General features: G+C 38.1%; 1 protein-coding gene across 1 annotated transcript in view; it reads left to right on the top strand.

Moving 5' to 3' along the window:
- The window catches only part of CPE (carboxypeptidase E), a 59,324-nt gene that overhangs the window by 27,326 nt on the left and 12,195 nt on the right, over positions 1–19,803 (top strand). The window contains exons 4-7 of the mRNA XM_009323209.1: positions 13,742–13,938; positions 15,801–15,968; positions 16,908–17,025; positions 18,017–18,199. Of these exons, the coding sequence (XP_009321484.1) occupies positions 13,742–13,938; positions 15,801–15,968; positions 16,908–17,025; positions 18,017–18,199 (666 nt within the window). The remainder of the gene's footprint in view (positions 1–13,741; positions 13,939–15,800; positions 15,969–16,907; positions 17,026–18,016; positions 18,200–19,803) is intronic.

Here is a 19,803-nt window from a genome sequence, read left to right as displayed (position 1 = left end):
GAGCATCATTTAGGATTGGTACTCGATTTTGTTGCTGTTGAGACATTAACTGCCAAAATACTAGTAAACACTGGAATTTTAATTTGTACTTTTGAGCTTCTACAAATTTTAATTTGTACTACTGTACTTCTGATCAGTTCTGTTGTCCACTGAGCAAATTTTCAAACTGCCTTCCTTGTACTTGCTCCTGTGGTGACATCTGTGGTAGCAAACAGCTTCCCCACAACAGTATCAGAGGCCATGATTTGATGCCCTTCTTCAGATCTCTCATAATATTTACTTTTGTCCCAGCAGTTCCTAAAGGTAAGGGAGGAAAAGGGGTTAATGAGACCTATGGTAAGATCAGCGCCCGCCCTGTGCTTGCCATATGCTTCTATTCTCTTTTCTTCTTTTGCTTAGATAGCAAGCCCTCTGAGAGCAGGTACAGTCTGTCTTTGTTCAGTGACAGCACAGTGGTGCCTGTCCTGTCATGGAGACCGTTAAGGATTCATGATAATAGTATTAGTACTTGTACAGAAAGTCTTGCCCTGCTGGTGTGGCAGCTTTGAGTAACCTGTGGTTAAGATCCCTGTGTGGCTTTCTGCACCACGACTATCCCTAGTAATCCTGCTGGCGTACATGTCAGGAAAGAGGGCTGTTGTCTCCGACTGATGTGTTGGGTTTTTTTGTTTGTTTGTTTTAAAATGCCTGTTGTTTAGTGATCAATACAGTAAACTATATAGATTTTTTCATATTTATATACACAACGCAAGCCACTCACCATTGTCAAGCAATCTAAAATAGGTGTTTTTCTTTTTCTGGGAAAAAACTTCATGGTCAGACTATTTTTGCCTGGTTGGAAAGAACTGTAAAACAAAGCATGAACTGCTCATAACAGGCGTGTATAATACATAGCTCGGAAAGCCTGATAAATTCTGGTTTCCTACGTTACACGGTGTTATGTTTTAGCTTGGTAGTTTGTAAGTTATGCAGCCGTGATAGAACAACATCTCGATGGAAGTCTGGGAGCCGTTCCTAGTCAGGAAACTCTTACGGTTCCTGAAATTATCTCTTGGGTTTTTGGGTTGTTTTTTTTTCTTCTTGCCATAAAAGACACAAGTTTGCCCTCATATCCTGCTTCCTTTGATACGTTGAGTTGATTATTTGGATCTAATGGAGCCTCCTGAATAGTGTGAGATGTGATAACAGCATTGTTCCCCTCATGAAATATTTTATGAGCAAACCTCGATTTTGAGTTTGTTGCTTTCATGGGTTACAGTAGTAGACTACCATGTCAGTGGGGGAAATAAAGACTACCCTGAGTTCCCAGCATAGCCTTATTGCTAAGGGCTGCTTTGTTTTCCTTCTGTAAAAATGTGTCATTCTCTAACACTGAAGGGGTTGAAATCGTTGTCTTAGCATAGCAATAGTATAATATAAATATAATTTTACTTTCTGTCTCCCTTTTTAAGCAAATAAGAAAGGCTTAATGTTGTACTAACCTCAGTGTGCTTTTCTACAGTTGGTTACCAGATACGAGTCTGCAGAGTAGACAGTTAAGCATCAACATCCCACTACAACCGTGTGCCTAGCACTGATACATTATACTCACATTTTTAGTAGCTTTTCAACTAGTGTCATGATTCTAAATTTCACATTGCCTACTGCAAGATGGAGTTTTCAAGCTTTTATAAACCTGTTGGTTCATATCTGGTTTGAAGAGAAGGCCTCAGTGAAAACAAGCCAACTGGAGAATTTTAACATGAAAAATGAATTTGTTTTCTGGGTTACACAAGTGTAAAGAAAATATCTTTGCAAAAAAAAAGTGGTCTTAATGAGGTCTGTATGTTTTTACCCCCAGATAATTTATAAATAGGTGAAAAGCTTTTGCTTAAAAAAAAAGAAAAAGTAGTTAAATGTGGACAGAAACAAAATATGGAAAAATTGCATCCAGAAAGAAATTTTTCAAAAATAAAGACTTGATCCAGAATTTACAGGAGTCAGTGGAAAATCTCTTCTCAATGTTGTGGCTTTTGCATGAGACTGTAATGCCTTATTCTGGCAAACTCCTGAGCATGTGCTTGACTTTACATTCCAGACTAACCCCTCTGATGCTAATATGCTGAATTTGAGCATATGTTTAATGTGCTTCACTGGTTCAAGTCCTAAATAAAGGGAAAAGATGATAAAACTGAGCTCTCAATGTAATTTCAGTGGTAGTTTTTGCTACTAGCAAAGTTAAAAGGGAAAATGTCTTTATTGTATAAATACCGAAGTCTCTATCGCTAGAAGAAGAGCCATATCAGGTCAAATATCACTCAGATGTTTTTGGGAGAAAAGTATTGTTCCTACCTGCTGGGTTACTAGCATGTCTTGCTGAGTTTTATGTGCTGGCTGCTCTTTCCCAAATTTGTTGCCTTTCATTAAGTGCAGTCTTTAATGGACAATGTGGTAATCTTCAGTCCCTTTGCCTTCCCATTTCTGTGTTCCTATAATCTGAAGACAATTTTTTAGATTATTTTACATTTTGTAACTAATTCTTTTTTCTTTATGGCTTAGCAGGGAGCTGGAAAAAATATACTGAAACATGCTTTTGGCAGTCATCACGCTGTGATCTTATAAGTTAAATGTAGGATGAAAGAGAAAGTTAAGTAAAATACATATAAAAAAGAAGTAGAAAATATGGCAAAGACTGGATAACTAATATTTTATAGAACAATCCAAGCAGCTTTAAGTTTGTCTTTTCATGCAAAAATATAATCATTTGATAAAAAAGGCTTTTCCTTCACATTGTTTGATTAAATAAGAATGAACTACTGAATCATAAGGTGTAAGAGGGTTAATAAAGACAGGGAATACTGGGTCACTTCCTAAAGGGGTTCTTTCTCACTTGGAGTCATGTGGTTTTGATTTTGTTTGTGAACTGTGCCAAATCTGTCTTTTCATATGATTTTGCATATCTGCAAATGCAATTTCTTTAGTTAAAATTAGAATAAGAGTGCTTTAGATCTGAGATGTTAGTGAACAGAAACATGAAAAATACTTTCATGACCTGGGGATGACCTCCTTGGTGCCTGAGTCTCTGAGTGAGGCATGTTTGTGCGTGTCTGTGAGACGTACATGCCCACATACACACACAATAGTAGAGAAGTGCTTGTATACAGTCAGAAAAGATTTTGCCTCCACACTACCCAGTACTGTTCCCCTGTTTGTTGAATTACTGTCCTTGAATTAAGAGCTAGACAAATGCATATTGGATCAGACACGACATCTTCTTCCTATTTGATTGGAATCAGTATTTCCTAGACTTCCTTTTCTCTTCATTAGAGAATTTTTTCTTCTCAAAAAGCCCCAGATGCCTGAAATTTCAAAGTGAAAATATTGCTGTAGGGCTTATCAGGAGATGCCTTTTGGCTGTATTATGCTCTCATGTGTGGACCGGCAACTAGCTACTAAATAAAGGTACAAAATGCATGAAACCAGCTTTTAAAAAAGTGCCAGACTTCATTATACCTCTTCATTATACCTCGCCAACCTTCTCACCTGCACAAAATTGAAATAAAATGCAATAAATCTGGAAGGTAGGGCACAGTTTTCCTCTCACTTTCACTGCTTTAATATTGGTCTGAATTACAGAAGTATGGTAAAATCTTTCAGCTCCTAGTGTTTTATTAGACGTACTAAAAAATATAAATGACCACACAGGAATCACGGTGAATACACTCAGACTGATGCCAGATACCACTGATACCCGTAACAAAAGCCCTTTGGACTCTTATTAGTGAAGGAATTTGCCCTTAGATAACATGTACATTTTCACTAACATGAACTTCCTGCATTGGCAGGAAAGAGCTTGTCTGATGTACTGCTAGTAACATGAAAGAGAAAGAAAGTTTCAAGTGAGATGAAAGGGACCACAAAAGATGGATTTGCTGTAGCTTTTTGTATTGATCAGAGGAAAAAGTAATTAGGCAGTGCTAGGAAGAGCTGCTCAGTTTCTGATCCTGCTGGTCATTGCACTTTAACATGCTCGGCATATTGGAGGCATAGTGGGTATTATTGTAGGGAATGGCTATTATTCACCCTTTTGTGAGGAACATGCCTTCTTACTTTGAACTAACCTTTCTGCTTGCACTTAGAATAAACCCTAGGTAGCTTCGTTTTATATGAAATTGCACAAAGCTCTATTGCCGTACATAGAGCTCATTATAAAATACCTAGTTGCTCAGCTGCCGGTTCGCTTTCTGCACTTACAGGTGCTGTTCAAGGACAGGATTGTGATTTCTGTTGTCCTTGACTGTAGACCATATGGACAACAGGTACCCCTCTCTCCTTTCTCTTAACGGAGAACTGTCTTATTACTCTTTGGAGGGGAAAACCCCGTGGAAGCTCTGAGGAAAGCTGAGAAAATACCAAGCTTTTATGTTTGTTCCCTATATGAGGAAAAAATCTGTCTATTTTTAGGACACTAGGATGTGTGTCCCTGAGCAGACATAAAAGCCATTAGGTTTTTTTGTTAAGCATTTGTTTCTATCTTATGAAGACTGCTCTGTGTCTCGCAGCTATACAGCTGTTTGTGGCTTGCAGTGTTGGGGTCAGTATCCATATGGGATTTTTTGTCTGGAGCTCCCTCATCTAAAGGCAAAACATCTCTTGAAAGCCTGCTGAATCCACTTCCATCTGCTATTGAGACAAAGGATTTGTCTGGTTCAGTCATCTCCATCATTATTCTTAAGTCAACAAGCTGTTATATGATTCACTTCTTCCTCTTACGCACCAAGCTTGATTTTATTAGCCTCTGCACCAGTTTAGCTTCCTCTCCTTATACTCTCTTACTAGGAATCATCACCTTTTTTCATTTTTTTAATGTATAAGATGATATGGGGGGCATTTTCTAAAGGGTATCTACATTTCAAACATACGTGAGTGTGAAGAGATAGACCCCCTCCAAGCATCCAGGTCTGCATTTCTACCTAAACTGGCTATAAATAAATCATTAAGGTACAATACCAATTTAAAATAAAATTTTACATACCATTGAAAAATTCTGAAGCCAGCTGTTGCAATGTTTGGAAATGTAGTGTTGGACTACCAATCTTGCCCACTCTCTACCCACTTAACCTTTTTTTTCTTCTGCTTCCTACTGACCTGATTTAACTGGTGCTATCTCAAGAACAAGTACAATCAAGATTTACTGCTGTCTACCACATAGCATTCATACCTTAAATGCAGAAACTTGAGAGAGTATTAGCTGCTAAAATCAGGCTAGAGGTGAAGTACAGCAAAAGAACAGATCTCAATAAGCCACTTTTTCATCAGGGCTTCACACATTTTACCAGGTTTTTAAGCCTACAATGCAGCTGCAGTTTTTCTGGCAAAAAAATCCCCTAACTTCTAAAATGATGGATTTCTGTTTTTTAAAATTATTTATACCAAAAGGGTGATGCTAAAATAGCATTAGGACTAAAAGAAGCTACCTGGGTATTTGTTGGTTTCTGAGGATATTGACGTAAATCAGGTTATTTATGTTCTGACGTAAATGGTGTCCTCTGTTAGTCATCACAAGTCAATCTTTCATATTTTTTTCCACAAAGGAGCAAGGTAACAGCATAATTAGCTTTTGCAGTTTGCCTATGTCTTTCTTACTGTAATTTATTTTAAAAGGGCACTTTATAACTCGTTCTGTAAACTCCATGGCCAATAATCACAGAAGCTAAGATCAATAAATATTAGGGCCCATCTAAGCAAGGGAAGCTAAATAAATGTGCCAGTGCAAAAGAAACTCTTATTCTGTAACATGCTGTCTACACAAGGGACTTGTTACAGATGTACATTTATGGGGAGATTTTATCCCTCTCCATCTGTTAGCAATGACCAATGCACTTCAGCATCATCTGTCTGAATCGCAGATCTGCAGCCCACAGGTTTTTTCACACAGTGTCAGATTGTGACAAAACAGCAGTGGAACAAAATAATGGTCCAGTTACCAATAAAGAAGGAGCATCCACTATGTGCAGCCTCAGTGGAGTAACAAGTGCCATTGCAATGCTTCAGAAAGGCTCCTGGAAATCAAGGGAGGAGGTCTCAGGGCTTACTACTAGTTATTCCTAGATCCTTAAGCACAGGAGATGTATTTCCCAAGGACCCAGAACGTCCTTGTGATGGGAATTGTAATCCTTTTCAGTCAGAAATAGCTCTTCTCTACGGAGAGAAAATGCAAACAGTTTTGCTAGGTGAAGATGAACTCTGTGAGCGCACTCCCCTTGCACACGCTGGTGCCCAAGGTAGCACAGCCCTGAAAGCTGCCCTAACTTGCTTTCCTCCTGAACTACAGCTTTGCAGCAAGTACTGGGGCATGAGGCTACAGAGGAGGAACCCTGGCCTAACTTTACTCCCTCAGCCCTTTTCGGATTTGCTTTCTGCTCTGGGCACTGCTGGGGAAATGACAGCGCTCGTCATTTCCAACCTGGAAATACCCTCCGAGCGAGCTCGTGCCTCCGCTTCCATGCTTTTGGCCACCCATTTGGCACAGGGAAGCTGCATGGCAATGTTGATCTGGGCCTGTATAACTTACTGGAAAAGAATTATTTGCGCCTTTTCATTGACTTTTTGCTTATTTCTGGTAAAAAGGCAGAGCTACTTTTGCTTCATCACCCTTTTTTGTCCAGCATTTCTGCCTACCTCTTTGGCTTTAGAGCCTGGGATCTGGATATAAATGGGTTATTTCTGACTTTTATTTCCTGTCTTCATGAAATGTGGATGAGGAAAAGCAGAGCCCCAATGTGTCTCCTCCTGGTAGGAGGCATTTGAACTAGTTTAGCTTTGAAATTTCCCGTATATTTGTTGCATGCAAAGGGAATGAGATAGACGAGCTCAGTCCTTTTGAAATGCTCTGATGGCTGGCAGGTACTTTCGTAGTTGAAGTGGAAAAAGCCTATTCTAGAGCTTGCTGAAGAGAGAAAGCTTGTTAAGTGAACTTGATGAGGAACCACCATAAATTCATGTCTAAATTATATATCAACTTTCTCTTCATCAGAAGGTCTGTTTTGATGATGGATTAAAAAAGTATCTTTGCTCTATGTGCCAAACAAAACTGGAGGGATACAGTGAGTGTCTTTGAAATGAAAATTCACTTGGTCACACATAGTTATAAATGGGAAAGCTCCCCCTCTTACTGAGCGCAGTGGAAGAGATGAATTGAGTCAGTTGTATCCCACACCCAGCGTTGCAGTGGACATATAGACAGTTGCTGTGCTGCCAGATTCACAAAGAATCCCAGGGTATGTTTTGGTCCGGGTTTTTGCCTCACAGTCAGAGCAAAGACTGGGAGGTGAAAAAAACATATGTCTCATACTCTGCCACAGACTGGTAAGGGCGGTTCAGGACAGTTCATCTCATGTTTGGTTTCTGAGGAATCTCATCTCCAATGCTGAGCTAACGATACCTGCCGCTGTAACGCTGTAGTGAATTCTGTAAATGCAAAGTCCTATTCAGTTTTCCAAGAGCATGAAAAATGCAATGCAGTGTAAACCTAATCTGGTTAATCCGTTTATATATATAGACAGTTATTTGTTACTTCTAAAATTCTGGTGAATTTTAAATCTGCTTTGAGTTCAGAGAGCACTTTTTAACACACTTACATGAAATCAGGGTTTTGTGCATATCACATTTCAGTGTTATTAAGTTAAAGGTTTTGATTAAATAAGTAAACTTGTTTTGCTTTACAAATGATTTGTTACGATTTAAAAAATCATTATCAATTCTATTAGATAGCACCATCAGTTCGTGCGGAGTAACACAAATCTGGTAGGCAAAAACTGTTCTACTCTCTGGTAAAGCAAGTGGGCTTTACCCGAAACACCGAACTCGGCGCTACGCTGTGCAATGCTTCAGTGCAAGCGCAGGCTGTTGTGGAAAGATCATCACTGGGATGTGCCAGCACAGAGCTGTAGGTGGCGACTGGAGGAGCTGAGCAGATGCTTTGCCCACTTCTCGTGGGAGGCTCTGCCAAGTCCTGTAGCTGCAGGGGTGAGAGTGGGCTATTGGAAACCTGAAGAAAGCATGAAGTCACGCAGAACCTTTTTGGTGGAAATAACTGTCTTAAGCATGAGGTAATCTGTCTGGAGAATTTAATTTCCAGCGCAAAGACATATAAGATCCTATTTTGAAGTCCAACTGACAGACTTTATACTGAGTAGAATGGAGATCGCGTCTTAATTTGTACGTGTCGAGGTCAGCAGAAACATAGCTGTTCCTTGTGAGCTTTCCCTCTGGGTTTAATGTGCTTACAGACTATGTTGTTAACTTTAATTTTAAGCAGTAGTGTTCAATAATTATGAAAATTTCCAGAAAGAGCTTGAGACCACTTTTGAATCATAGCTGTTAAAAAATGCATGCATTTTTTTAAGGCAGGAGATTGCCAAAAGATTGCCTTGATTTTCTTTTCCTCTTGTTTTCTTCTCAGTGTATTTTCTAGCAGTTAACGGCAAGAAAGTGAACGATTGGATTTTTCAAAGGCCTTCAGTGTTGACCCATTTCTGCTTTCATGTAAGCCACCTGCAAAACTTCCAGTAGTTTCTCTTTCAGCAAGGTTAGACGAACGCTATGTCTTAGTAAATGTCGCCCTAAAATTATGTAAGGCCTATACAATGATTTAGAAACTAATACTGCGTTGCAGTTCTGTCTTTCAATGTCATTTTCACACAAGTTGTGGAAATCAACATTTCTATTGAAATGCTATAGAGGCAGGTTGTAGACATTTAGTTTACAGGTTGTTAGAAATCTAAATTTTCTAATTCTTTCACTTTCCAATCTCACCTCCTCATTTAATTTCTTCTTTCTCTCTCTTACTTTTTTCACATTCAAATGAGAAACCCATTTTATAATCCTTGGGTTTCCATGTAGTTCATCTCCAGAGAATTTCTTTCTCTTTGAACTACCTACAAAAACGTGGAGCATAAGAAAGTCTGCAATCACTTTTAATGAATGAATTTCTTGCCAGCAGGGGTTCTGAGATTTTCCATGCCATTTATCTACAAGAGAAGTTTACTGGTTGCCATATTAAAAACGACAAGCAACTGTAAGTAATCAAAAAGACTAAGTCTGTTATTTCAGGAACATTGCTGGCTTTTCTGTAAGAAATACAGGAAAGCAGAAGAAGGACTGTAGTTTTTAAGGGTATTTGAGGCTGATTTGCAAAACGGTTCATTAAGCACTTAAACTTTCCAGTAATTAATTTTTTTTCTTCCATATGGCTTGCACTTCCACAAGTGAAGTACTGTACATTTTAAGGTTAACTGCTTGACATTGGACCATGACTAGTGGCATGACATTACCTTGACTCACAGTATATATAATTAGTAGGTGCTAAATTTTTTGTCCCTACATTTTAGAAAATTACTGTCTTTACTGTACAAATATAGCCTGACCTGAAAATGGCAGTGGTTAGTCATTTTTAATTGGACAACCCGTCTAATATTGATGATGTACATGCTGTTCCTAGGAAACTGCTGAAGACCTTAACTGACAGTAACTGCAGAAGCGAATAGTGACATTTCACAATGTTCATCAGGCACCAGAAAGGCACGACATTTTAAAATAGCTTTTCCTCGATCGTTTATCAGGTTGTAATGTACCATGCAGTCAATCTAAGAGTGATGTAAAAGCCTTCTAAAAGCCATAATGATACGATGACTGAGGTTTCACCAGAGATACCGAGATATTTATAAACTTGATTGCTGCATTTCATCTCTTATGACTTGTCCCAAAAGATGTTAGTATCCACCCATTCATTTGTTATCATAAACCGCTGTATCTGGGCTGGAATTACATTTAAGCATTTATAGATGTCATGCTCACATTGTTACACAAGACATACTTCTGCTATTGTGAATGAAAGATTACCATTTGAAAAGATATTGTCAGAAAATGAATAAAATTAAATAGTTTTAAATATTCAAGTAACAGAAATATTCCTTTGTGCTTGTCATATCTTGGACCATGGGAATTCATTAAAACAATTTTACTTTTTGTGGGGGTCAAATAAATGAGAAAAAAGTTATATTTCTTCATGCTTCTTCTCCCTTAAAGCTACCTTCAGTTCTCTGCAGTGGAACAGGAAAGTGTCTACTGATCTGGAGAAACTGTTTAAAAGTTCATCATCAAATTGAGATTTACAGAGTCTTTTCATAAAAAAAATAATTCTGTGAGGCAATTACAGTTACAGAATCCTATGAAGGGTGATTAATCATGAAGGATTAATGGGAAGAGCAGCTCTTCCTCTAGCTAAGTAGCATGCTAGCAAGAGGTGACCGAAGGCTGTTTTCTCCAGGGGGTGGGCTGTTTTCCAGAGAAGCCTGAAGCTTTTAGAGATGGTGTGGCAGGAGATACTCAATGAATAGACCAGGGAACCCATAAGGTGAGGAGTGCTGGCTTAAGGACTGGACAGCTGGCATCCTCAGCGTTTGAGGTATCTGTGTTAGCCCATGGGGTGGAGGAGAAGGAGCTGGTTCCTTTAGGAACTGTAGTGGGCCTGGGATGCTGGCTGCATAGCAGAGTCATTCGCTAAAACTCGGGCAGCTGGGTTTGCTTAATTCAGCCAACAGAGCAATGGCCTCAGCTAGCAGTCTGCCCTCCAGCTTGGACTTCATTGTCCTAGAGAAGAAGATGATTAGGAAAGGATTTAGGTAAAAGTGACTCCAAAAACAGGTTTCCAGAAGGTACACCCTGAGTTGCAGTTTTTACTCTAACATGAAAGGCTGAAATGCAAATGCAAATTAAGCGCTTCATTAACTTCAAAGTCGTATCAGCAGATAGTAGCCTGTGGAAGCTCCCTCGGCTTTTTGGGCACTGTGATGATAACTAATGACTTTAGCAACATTGTCCCTTTTTCCAGAATGGACTCCCTGACTTTGCCCGTGATGGGCATGGACAACTAATGAGCAAACTGCTAATTCCCTTGCAGTCAGCTTGTAGCATTAATTTGTTTCCGCTGAAATAAACAGTAAAAATCGAGTTTGTTTCCCTTGGAGCAGCTGCAAAGTTTAGATATGAGAAGGACCCGTTTTTTCCATTGTTCTTTTGGATGTAAATTACACTGCTGAAATGATGAGGAGTTTTCCTAAAATTGTTGGATACAGTCTGAAATTCAATATCTTCTGATATTGAGCAGAAACCCAGTATTTCTTCGGTTGCTGTGCCCATGGGTAAGAAAACGGGCAGCGCTAGGGAGCTGGCAGAGAACAGTTCCCACGCGTGCGGACTGCACAGCCTTGTTCTCTGCAGCCAGAGGATCGTTAGGAGATGGATTTCTTTGCTTCAGAGAAAGGTGTAAGAAAATGCCCAGGGAGCTAAAATATGAACACAAAGTTAAGTTTGAAGCAGGGCTGTTACTCAGCCTGTTACCTTTCCCTTTTCATTCTTTTGCATTTGCTTTTAGATCAGTTTTTTAACTCTTGGTTTGCTAGCAAAACTTGGAGTTCCGCTGACACCTCACTGCCAGTGGGATTCTTTGAGTACTGGTTTCACACTTCGTGTTATAAGTTATGTTATTTTTCTTTATCAGCCTAAAAATGGTCATTGTTCCCTTTCACTGAAAATCACTGTCTCTCGTATTGTGGTGTAGGGCAGGGAAGTGCTGCTTTCCAGACCGATTCCTCCATGCCACAATGGCCAGTATATTTGACTGTCCCTTATTATTCTTCCTAAGGAAAATGGGGCTGATCTCTTCAATCACTTTTCATAGGAAAGACTTCCATACTTCCAATGACTCTCTTTACCTCTTCCTGAACTCCTTTTAGCTTTTAATGCTTATTTGAGATGGGTCATTACCACTGAAGATATGCTGTAGCTGAGACTGTATTCTTAGTTCACTGTAGACGCTGTGCCTGTTTTCACGAACCCTTCTAAACACTGTTAACGATTCTTTGGGGAGGGGGGCAAGCAGTACCATATGGGAAACATATGCTTCTGTTTCTTCATTTGAACCAGGCCTGTAAAATTCAAGTGGAAGAGAAAGGTAGGTAACTAATGCACAGAGTTGGGAATCATGAGAAATAAATTCTCCTTCAGGCTTCCTTAGTGATGTCCTATGGAAAATCAGAAATGCAAAATGCAACCCTGTTCATATTTACTGCAGTAACAAATTTGCCTCTTAGCTTGTGAAGCACTTTTCCCATAAGTAACATGCCAATATACATATGCATGAGCAGTCTAATTATGAGACTATGTGATGTGTAGTGCTGTGTATTTTATCAAATAGTATCCATCTGTTTTAATGGGATCAGGTTGATTGCATGGTCTTGATGATTAGACCTCTTGCATTCCCTGGTATTAACAGATAAGAAAAAACAGTAAATAGGAGCTCAATGCCGAAAGAGGAAATGGAGGTTTTTAGTTACAGTAATGGCATTGTGTCTATCAGATAAAATGAAGCTATTTCACTGAAAGTAGAAAACTTTTTAACCTATCTGACAAAAATTTTCAGGGAACGAATCCATATGTACAAAAACATCTTAGCTGGAAGGAAAGAAGTCATGGTATTAATAGCCCTCTGTCTGCTAGCATCTTATCACTGGATTAAGGTTAACAAGCACAGACTGAAGAGTTTTAAGTAGATATGACTGTGTGCTTGATTGGCAATTATTTAGGTCTCGTTTGTGTAACACTCCTCCTGGCTTGAATTTGCCCCTGTGATAGTGCTAAAGGCTATTGCAAAGTGTGTTCAAAGACTATCCAGAGCATATAATCAGCAGAATGTTTGATTAAAGCAGTTACAGCAGAACAACTGCATTTAAAAAGGAAAAGGATAAGAAAAAAGGGCTTCAAAACAGAAAACAGCATGTTCTTCATTTTAGTTCCAGGACAATTCTTTTAATCTCATTCAGGTATTTACATTATACTAAAAGCTCTCTGGAATTAGGGCCCAAAATGTAGTCTCTTAAAAGGTAAATCCTTCACAGCTCTGTAAGACCTATCTTGTGTGGTTTTCATGTCTAGGGTCATGGGAATGCGACTAATGAGCAATTGAGAATATTGGACTGCTCATTTATATATTGAATATATATATGAATATATGTAGAATATATATTGAACACATTATACATTGAATATTATATATGAATATACAATATATATTAAATCAACATTAAAGATATGCATAATACCAGACTGTTTATTGGAATGTTAGATGGGAATGATTAATTTTAAGAGTTAGGTTATTGCACTTGCTTCATAAAGTCTGAGCTGACTATCCAAAGCAACTGTTGAATAAGATGTTTCAGATCACTGGGATCAACAGCTGTTGCTTTGGTAAAAGAATTGCAGTTTAATGCATGTGTAGTGTGATAAGCTTAACGTAATCTTGAAGAGAACATTAAAGATAAGAAGCTCTGTTAGTGTTAGTTTATATATTTAAAAACTACCTAATCAAGACACCCTTTTGTAGTATTGAGGCATCAGTTGCATTAGATCTCAACAGTAGTAATGTTAATGGCCGTGCTTAGCATTTATTTTTGCGTACTCTGTTGTCCTCTCATATTCTTTCTCTGCCTTCGGCAAACAGCTAAATATAAATTACTATTTGTTTAGCCAGAGTTTAGAAAAAAACCTAAATCCACTTTTCTGAAGGAGGCTTTTAGCTTCCTGGGGATACTGTGACCAGTTGTAGTAATAGTGATACCCACATCTCAGGTGTGCTGTGTGATCCAGTCCCTGAGTGATTTTTATGTGTTGTTCTAAGACATATTCTTCCTTTTTCTTGCAGGAGAACCGGAATTTAAATATGTTGGGAATATGCATGGGAATGAAGCTGTCGGAAGGGAGTTGCTCATCTTCCTGGCTCAGTACTTGTGTAATGAGTACCAGAAAGGAAATGAAACTATTATCAACTTGATCCATAGCACACGTATCCATATCATGCCGTCTTTGAACCCAGATGGCTTTGAGAAGGCAGCATCCCAGGTTTGTAAGGCCACGTATATAAGAATAGTTATCAATGCCTATATCAGCCTTCGGATCATAATGACACTTGGACTAGCAGTTTTACAGATACGTGAACTCTTGGTGGTGATTGTTGAATGCAACAGCATAACTGAAGTATTTCCTAATAGTGCAGTAGGCTTGTTCTGTTTAACAAGGAAGATTTTGTGCTTGGGTTTTCAACAAATAGCCATCTCTCTTGTGAGTTTACTGTATTTTAAAATATAATGATATTTATGTTTCATGCACATTCTTTCATGTAAGTTCACTGACTGAACTGCTTCCTAAACAAGTATCTTCTAGTAATACATGATGTTTCAAAAGTGGTAAAAAAGGGAAAGTTGATACTTCCTTTAAGAATATTCTCATGTAAATGCACTTACATGAGTTATCCACATTCATCAGAGCTTGAGCCCAAAACAAGCAAACTTTGTGAGGCATCTTTTTAATATGAATAACTTTGATCCTAAATTTCAGGCATGAGGTACTTTAATTAAGATATTAGTCAAGAAAATTTAGCAGGTATTTTGGGATGACGACTCAGTCAAGAAACATGTAATGTGTTAATGCGTAATGAGCAAAAAGAGGCCAAATAGGACCCTGCTGTATACAGCTTCTGGTGTGTATTATGTTCTAAACAAAAATAAGAATTTTCTTGTTTTACAAGGTGTATTCATTTTTTAAATTAATGTGGAAATTTTGAATCTTTTTATGTTACTATTTATTTATGATTAAAAAAAGTCAAGCCTTATCAAGATCTTTATTAAACTAATTCTCATGAAGTCTTTAAAAAAACCCCAAAACCCACAGAATGCTTTCAAACCATATTCGGTCGTATGTCTCCCTCTCGTGGCAATGAAGCAGAAGCCGTCCTCAAATTGATGCAGTATTTTACTTGTTTGAAATCTCTCTCTGTAGAGATTCTGTAATAGTATAATTTGAAACTTTTTCTCCTTAGTCAAAGTACACTTGCTCTTACAGGATTGCCTTACAAATTACATATGATTTATAACACAGTTTGCTTTAGTGTCACTATTATTCTAATTTAGAAGTATCTTGATCCTGTACACAGTGTGTGACAGTAGATTCAATATACCCCAAGATTAAAACTAGTAATCAAACTAAACCTGCTTTACAGAGTACTGAAAGCTTAGAGAGACAGGCTAGGGAAAACTATGCACTCTGAAGGCATTTTGTTAATGCAACCTCAAACCTATTTTAGGGAATCAGCTTAAAGAAAAGATTTTTGCAAAAATTCTCACTGCATCTTTATTCAGTGTCACCATTGCAGTGAATGAAGCTGACAGACACCATAAAAGTAAAAATCTTAGGTAAATAAAAGTTAAGGTCCTTCTTTACCTTGAAGCTATTTAGAGGAATTTTGAAACAAGCGCAAACGTTCCTTGCGGCTGGCTGATAAATCTACAGCTGCTCTGAGACTCACTAAAATGAGGTCTGTAATTCATGAGCATGGGCAAGAGGCAACGGGGAAAAACCAGGTCTCGGGGGAAGACTCAGCAGGCACTGGAAAATCTGATGCTGCAGGTAATTTTGCCCATCCGTAGTCCAGATCTGCCACTATAAGAATGATCCTCTCTTCCAAGACCCTCGGTGAAATAGAGGTTGGTTTTGTTCCCACAGAGCTCTAGGAGGAAATAGGGGTGACTCAGCTCTTGGAGCTTCAGAAGTTTTTACTCCCACATGATCTCTTCTTATTCTGAAGAACATGAGAAGTAAACCCATGATTTAAATTTGCACAGCTAAATATACCCGTATAAAGCTCGATATGTAATCTCCTGAATCTACTCATCTCCCTTCTCTTTCTGTTCCCTTTCCTCATTCAGCCTGGTGAACTTAAAGACTGGTTTGTTGGTCGAAGTAATGCCCAAGGGATAGATCTAAACCGAAATTTCCCTGATCTTGATAGAATAGTCTATGTTAATGAGAAAGAAGGTGGCCCAAACAACCATCTGCTGAAAAACATGAAAAAAGCTGTGGACCAGAATCCTAAGGTAAGCAGGGGCTGAATATTGGGTCACTTCCATGCCCATCTCTTCCCTTTTATGCAAGCGTACACGTAGCAACCTCTAGGAGCTGTGTGTATGATCTCTACGATTCACGTTCTTCTAAGCATTTTGTTAATTTTGTTAAATTTATTCGTCTGATGCTTCTTGAAGTTTTTCTCAAAATGGCTTGCTGTAGTAAACCCTTTTGATCCATATTGCTTAATCCTTAGACAATTCCTTACTCAAAACATGTTTTATTTTTAAGGCTAGAGATTGTGTAGCCTTCTCCTTGATTTGAAGCTATTCTTGCAGATATTCTGCATTTTTACCATTGCCAGAAATTCACTTGTGTATTGTGCTTAATTACATTGCTGGCTAGATAGCTATTCTCACATATAACACATGCATTTTTGTTAAGCTTATACAGGCCTATATCTGGAGGGATTTTTATCTTCTTGTGTTTACCCCCAGAGGAGGTTCTAGAAAATATAGTGTTGTGACTGCAGTCCCATAGGATTGTGGCCTTAATAGCCATATTCTGTCTTCAAATTCAGATTATTAAATTAAGTAATTTTACTTTCCGTGCAGAGAATAGACTGCATGCTACCAACTTTTATTTTGAATTAGTTTATTTTCCTTGGTTTAAAATTTAGTAGGCTTTTTTTAGCCGTAATGGGAAGAAGTAAGAGATTGAGATTGCTTTATTTGTGATCTCATTCTGAACTAATTTACACCATTTTTAGACTTATATTAATCTACTTAATATAATTATAAATCTGATGTAAAGGACTGATTCAGTTCTCTCTGAAGCCAAAATAAAATTGCAAGACATTTAAATGTCTTGCACAATATATGTGATAATAATTAAGCCCACTATATATAATTGAATAAGTTTCTACGTTGAATTATCAATTTGTAACTGCTGGTAATGCTATTTTGTTGTAGCTTGCTCCTGAAACAAAAGGTGTCATTCACTGGATTATGGATATTCCCTTTGTGCTCTCTGCCAATCTTCATGGAGGAGACCTCGTTGCAAACTATCCTTATGATGAGACTCGGAGTGGTATGTCATAGAAGTTAACAAGAAATAGTAGGAGATAGAAATTACATTCTGTACTTATTTCACTGCTTCCACTTTGTAAACATCATGTCATTGCATTGTAATGATTTATTTTAGCATATTAATCACATGTTTAAAGCCAGTTACTGTATGACCATGTTTTCTAGTTTTGAAGATGATAGTTTATTTCAGTAGAGTTACATCACAAAAATTACGTAATACCTGAGGGAATCATAGTCCCTCAGATATTTTAATCAAGGCAACTTAGCTCTTAAATTAGCTGGGGCTGTTTGTACCCTGTTAACTGAAGCGAGAGAGATGTGTCTAGGCTGCCTGTATGATCTAAGGTTTCTCTACTTGCACCTTTAAAAAGTGAATTTCTGAAAGCGGTAGTGTGCTAATAACTATCATTGTTTCCACTTTCTCAGTATTGGTCCCATATAAAAAGGATCACATTGTGGCAGAGATGTTATCATTTAGCACACAGCAATATTAGTTTGTTTTTTCTGCTACTAGGGGATGTGCACATGGCTGAAATGGTCATGATATGATGGTATTGTTTGTGATTGTCTTCCTTCAATCTACTTTCTCACAGTTTAATTGCAAATCCTTTCAATATCAGACTGTAAAACTCTTTAGGGAGAGACCTTTGTCTATGTACTGTGTGTTCTACTAAGAAAATATCTAAAGCCTAGAATAGCTTAGATTTTGTGGTGCACTTTTAAATTAATAATTTCATAAATATTAAGACTGATACGAATAGTCAGCTTAATAATGGGGCAGCTTGATACGGGCAATTGATGAAGTATTGGGGAAATGTTAATGTTATTATGATAATGCTATATTAGTTTGTGATGCTGTAGGACACTTAGCCACGTACTGAGAATTTCCAGGCACGGTCCTCCTGTTCAGTGCTGGTAATCTAGGTTGCGAGCCCAGTCGGTATGACTGCCCTTTCAATAATCCTTGTTCCTGGACTTTTTTTCCACCCTAGGCAGTGCTCATGAATACAGCTCCTGCCCCGATGATGCTATTTTTCAAAGCCTGGCTCGCAGTTACTCTTCTTTCAATCCCGCTATGTCTGATCCAAACAGACCACCGTGTCGTAAAAATGACGATGACAGCAGCTTTGTGGATGGAACAACTAATGGCGGTGCATGGTACAGCGTCCCAGGAGGTGAGCCCCACTGCATGGGGGTTCAGTGGCACTGGTGGTTATTTTAAGCTTAGTTTTCACTGATTTAATTACAGACTGGAATACCACCAGGTTATCCACAACTGTTGGTGTGGTTAAGGCTAAATCAAAGGCTGATCACTCACCACAGTACATCTATAAAATCCCATAAAGCTCATTGTGATGGCTACTAAAATATTCCTCTTTTACTGCTTTTTCTACAGTGTTTCTTCAGTCAGGGTTCAGGTCACTGCAAATTTTTATAAAATTAATTTAATTTTATACAGTGGGTGAGTGATTGCTGTGCTATCATGAGAGCTTAAGGTTTGGTTTGTTTTTTTTTTTTTTTAAAGAGAGAAAAAAAATGCCCTAACAAACCCTGATGAGAGAGAGCAGGCTACTGACTGTTCATTTAAACCTCAATAATGAAAGAATCCAACCTTGAAAGAAGTGGAGAGGCCTGATTTTGCAATGTTATTGACAATGGGAATTTGGCCTTTGACTTCCATGAAAACAAAATCCAGCTGTGAAGATACTTGAATCTCCATACTTTGTGGCTTAATTAGTGCCTGATTCCTTCCAGGTAGTGTTCCCATAGACTTTGGTAGAGCCTTCTGTGCTAAGAGGAACAGCAGAGCTACTATGGCCATTTCAACACCGATTTTCCAGGAGAAGTCTAGAAGAGTAGCCTGAAATAATGAAACATTTTATTCCTTTTTACTAAGAATTTTGATGATACATCGTTTTCTTTGTAAACTGAGGCAAAAGGTGTTGAGATATCTAAATCTTTGAGTCTTCCGTGTCTGCTAAACTTGGACAAAACTTCAGAGTGAAACTGAGCTGGGAATTTCTGAGCTAGAAACTCAGCTTGTGTTGGAGTGATTTGCCTGTGCATTGGCTTTGTTGATTTGTATGAGATAACTTTGAATACACGTACCAGTTTTATTGTTTGCTTTCCTCTTAATATTCAATTACAGTCTCTGAATGAATTTTAAATTTTTTACCTGGAATGAGTAGGAATTTCTCAAAGCATTAGACAGCATAGATGGTAGCCTAACTCTGCTCCTGTTACAGTAAAGAGGGTACTAGAAGAGGAAAATAATTAAGCTCATGTGAAGAAATTAGAAACAGAACAATGACTGGTAGTGCTCACACAGCCAGCAATCACCTGCTTATTCTTAGAGCTGTTATCCCCAATCTTCGCAGGGGCAGCATGTTTCCTCTGCTGTGGTACCACAGGTACCAGGGACTGGGTGTAAGGTAAAATGCTGACATTTCTGAATATGACTGAAAAACAAAACTTTCCCTTTGTGTGGAGCTTTCCACAGACTTTAAATTGGAACCATTCAAACACCCTTGACAAAACAGAGTTTGCATAATTTGAAAAAAAAATACCCCGAATATAAACAAAATATTGAGAGGTTTAATAGTTAAATTTTGTTTCAATTCAGTCCAAAAATTATCTTAATGAAATATTAAGTATTAACTGTAAAAATGTGGGCATATTTAACTTCAGCTTTTTTTTCCATAGGAAAATGCTATAAAAAAACAGTCTTTCCATTGTTTTGTTGAAATGCTTTGATTCTGACTAAACTGCACATGCCAAA

Source organism: Pygoscelis adeliae, unplaced genomic scaffold (genome assembly GCF_000699105.1).
Source record: "Pygoscelis adeliae isolate BGI_AS28 unplaced genomic scaffold, ASM69910v1 Scaffold594, whole genome shotgun sequence".
NCBI lineage: Eukaryota > Metazoa > Chordata > Aves > Sphenisciformes > Spheniscidae > Pygoscelis > Pygoscelis adeliae.
Note: the sequence above shows the minus strand (reverse complement) of the source record. Positions and strands in the feature narration are given on the sequence as shown.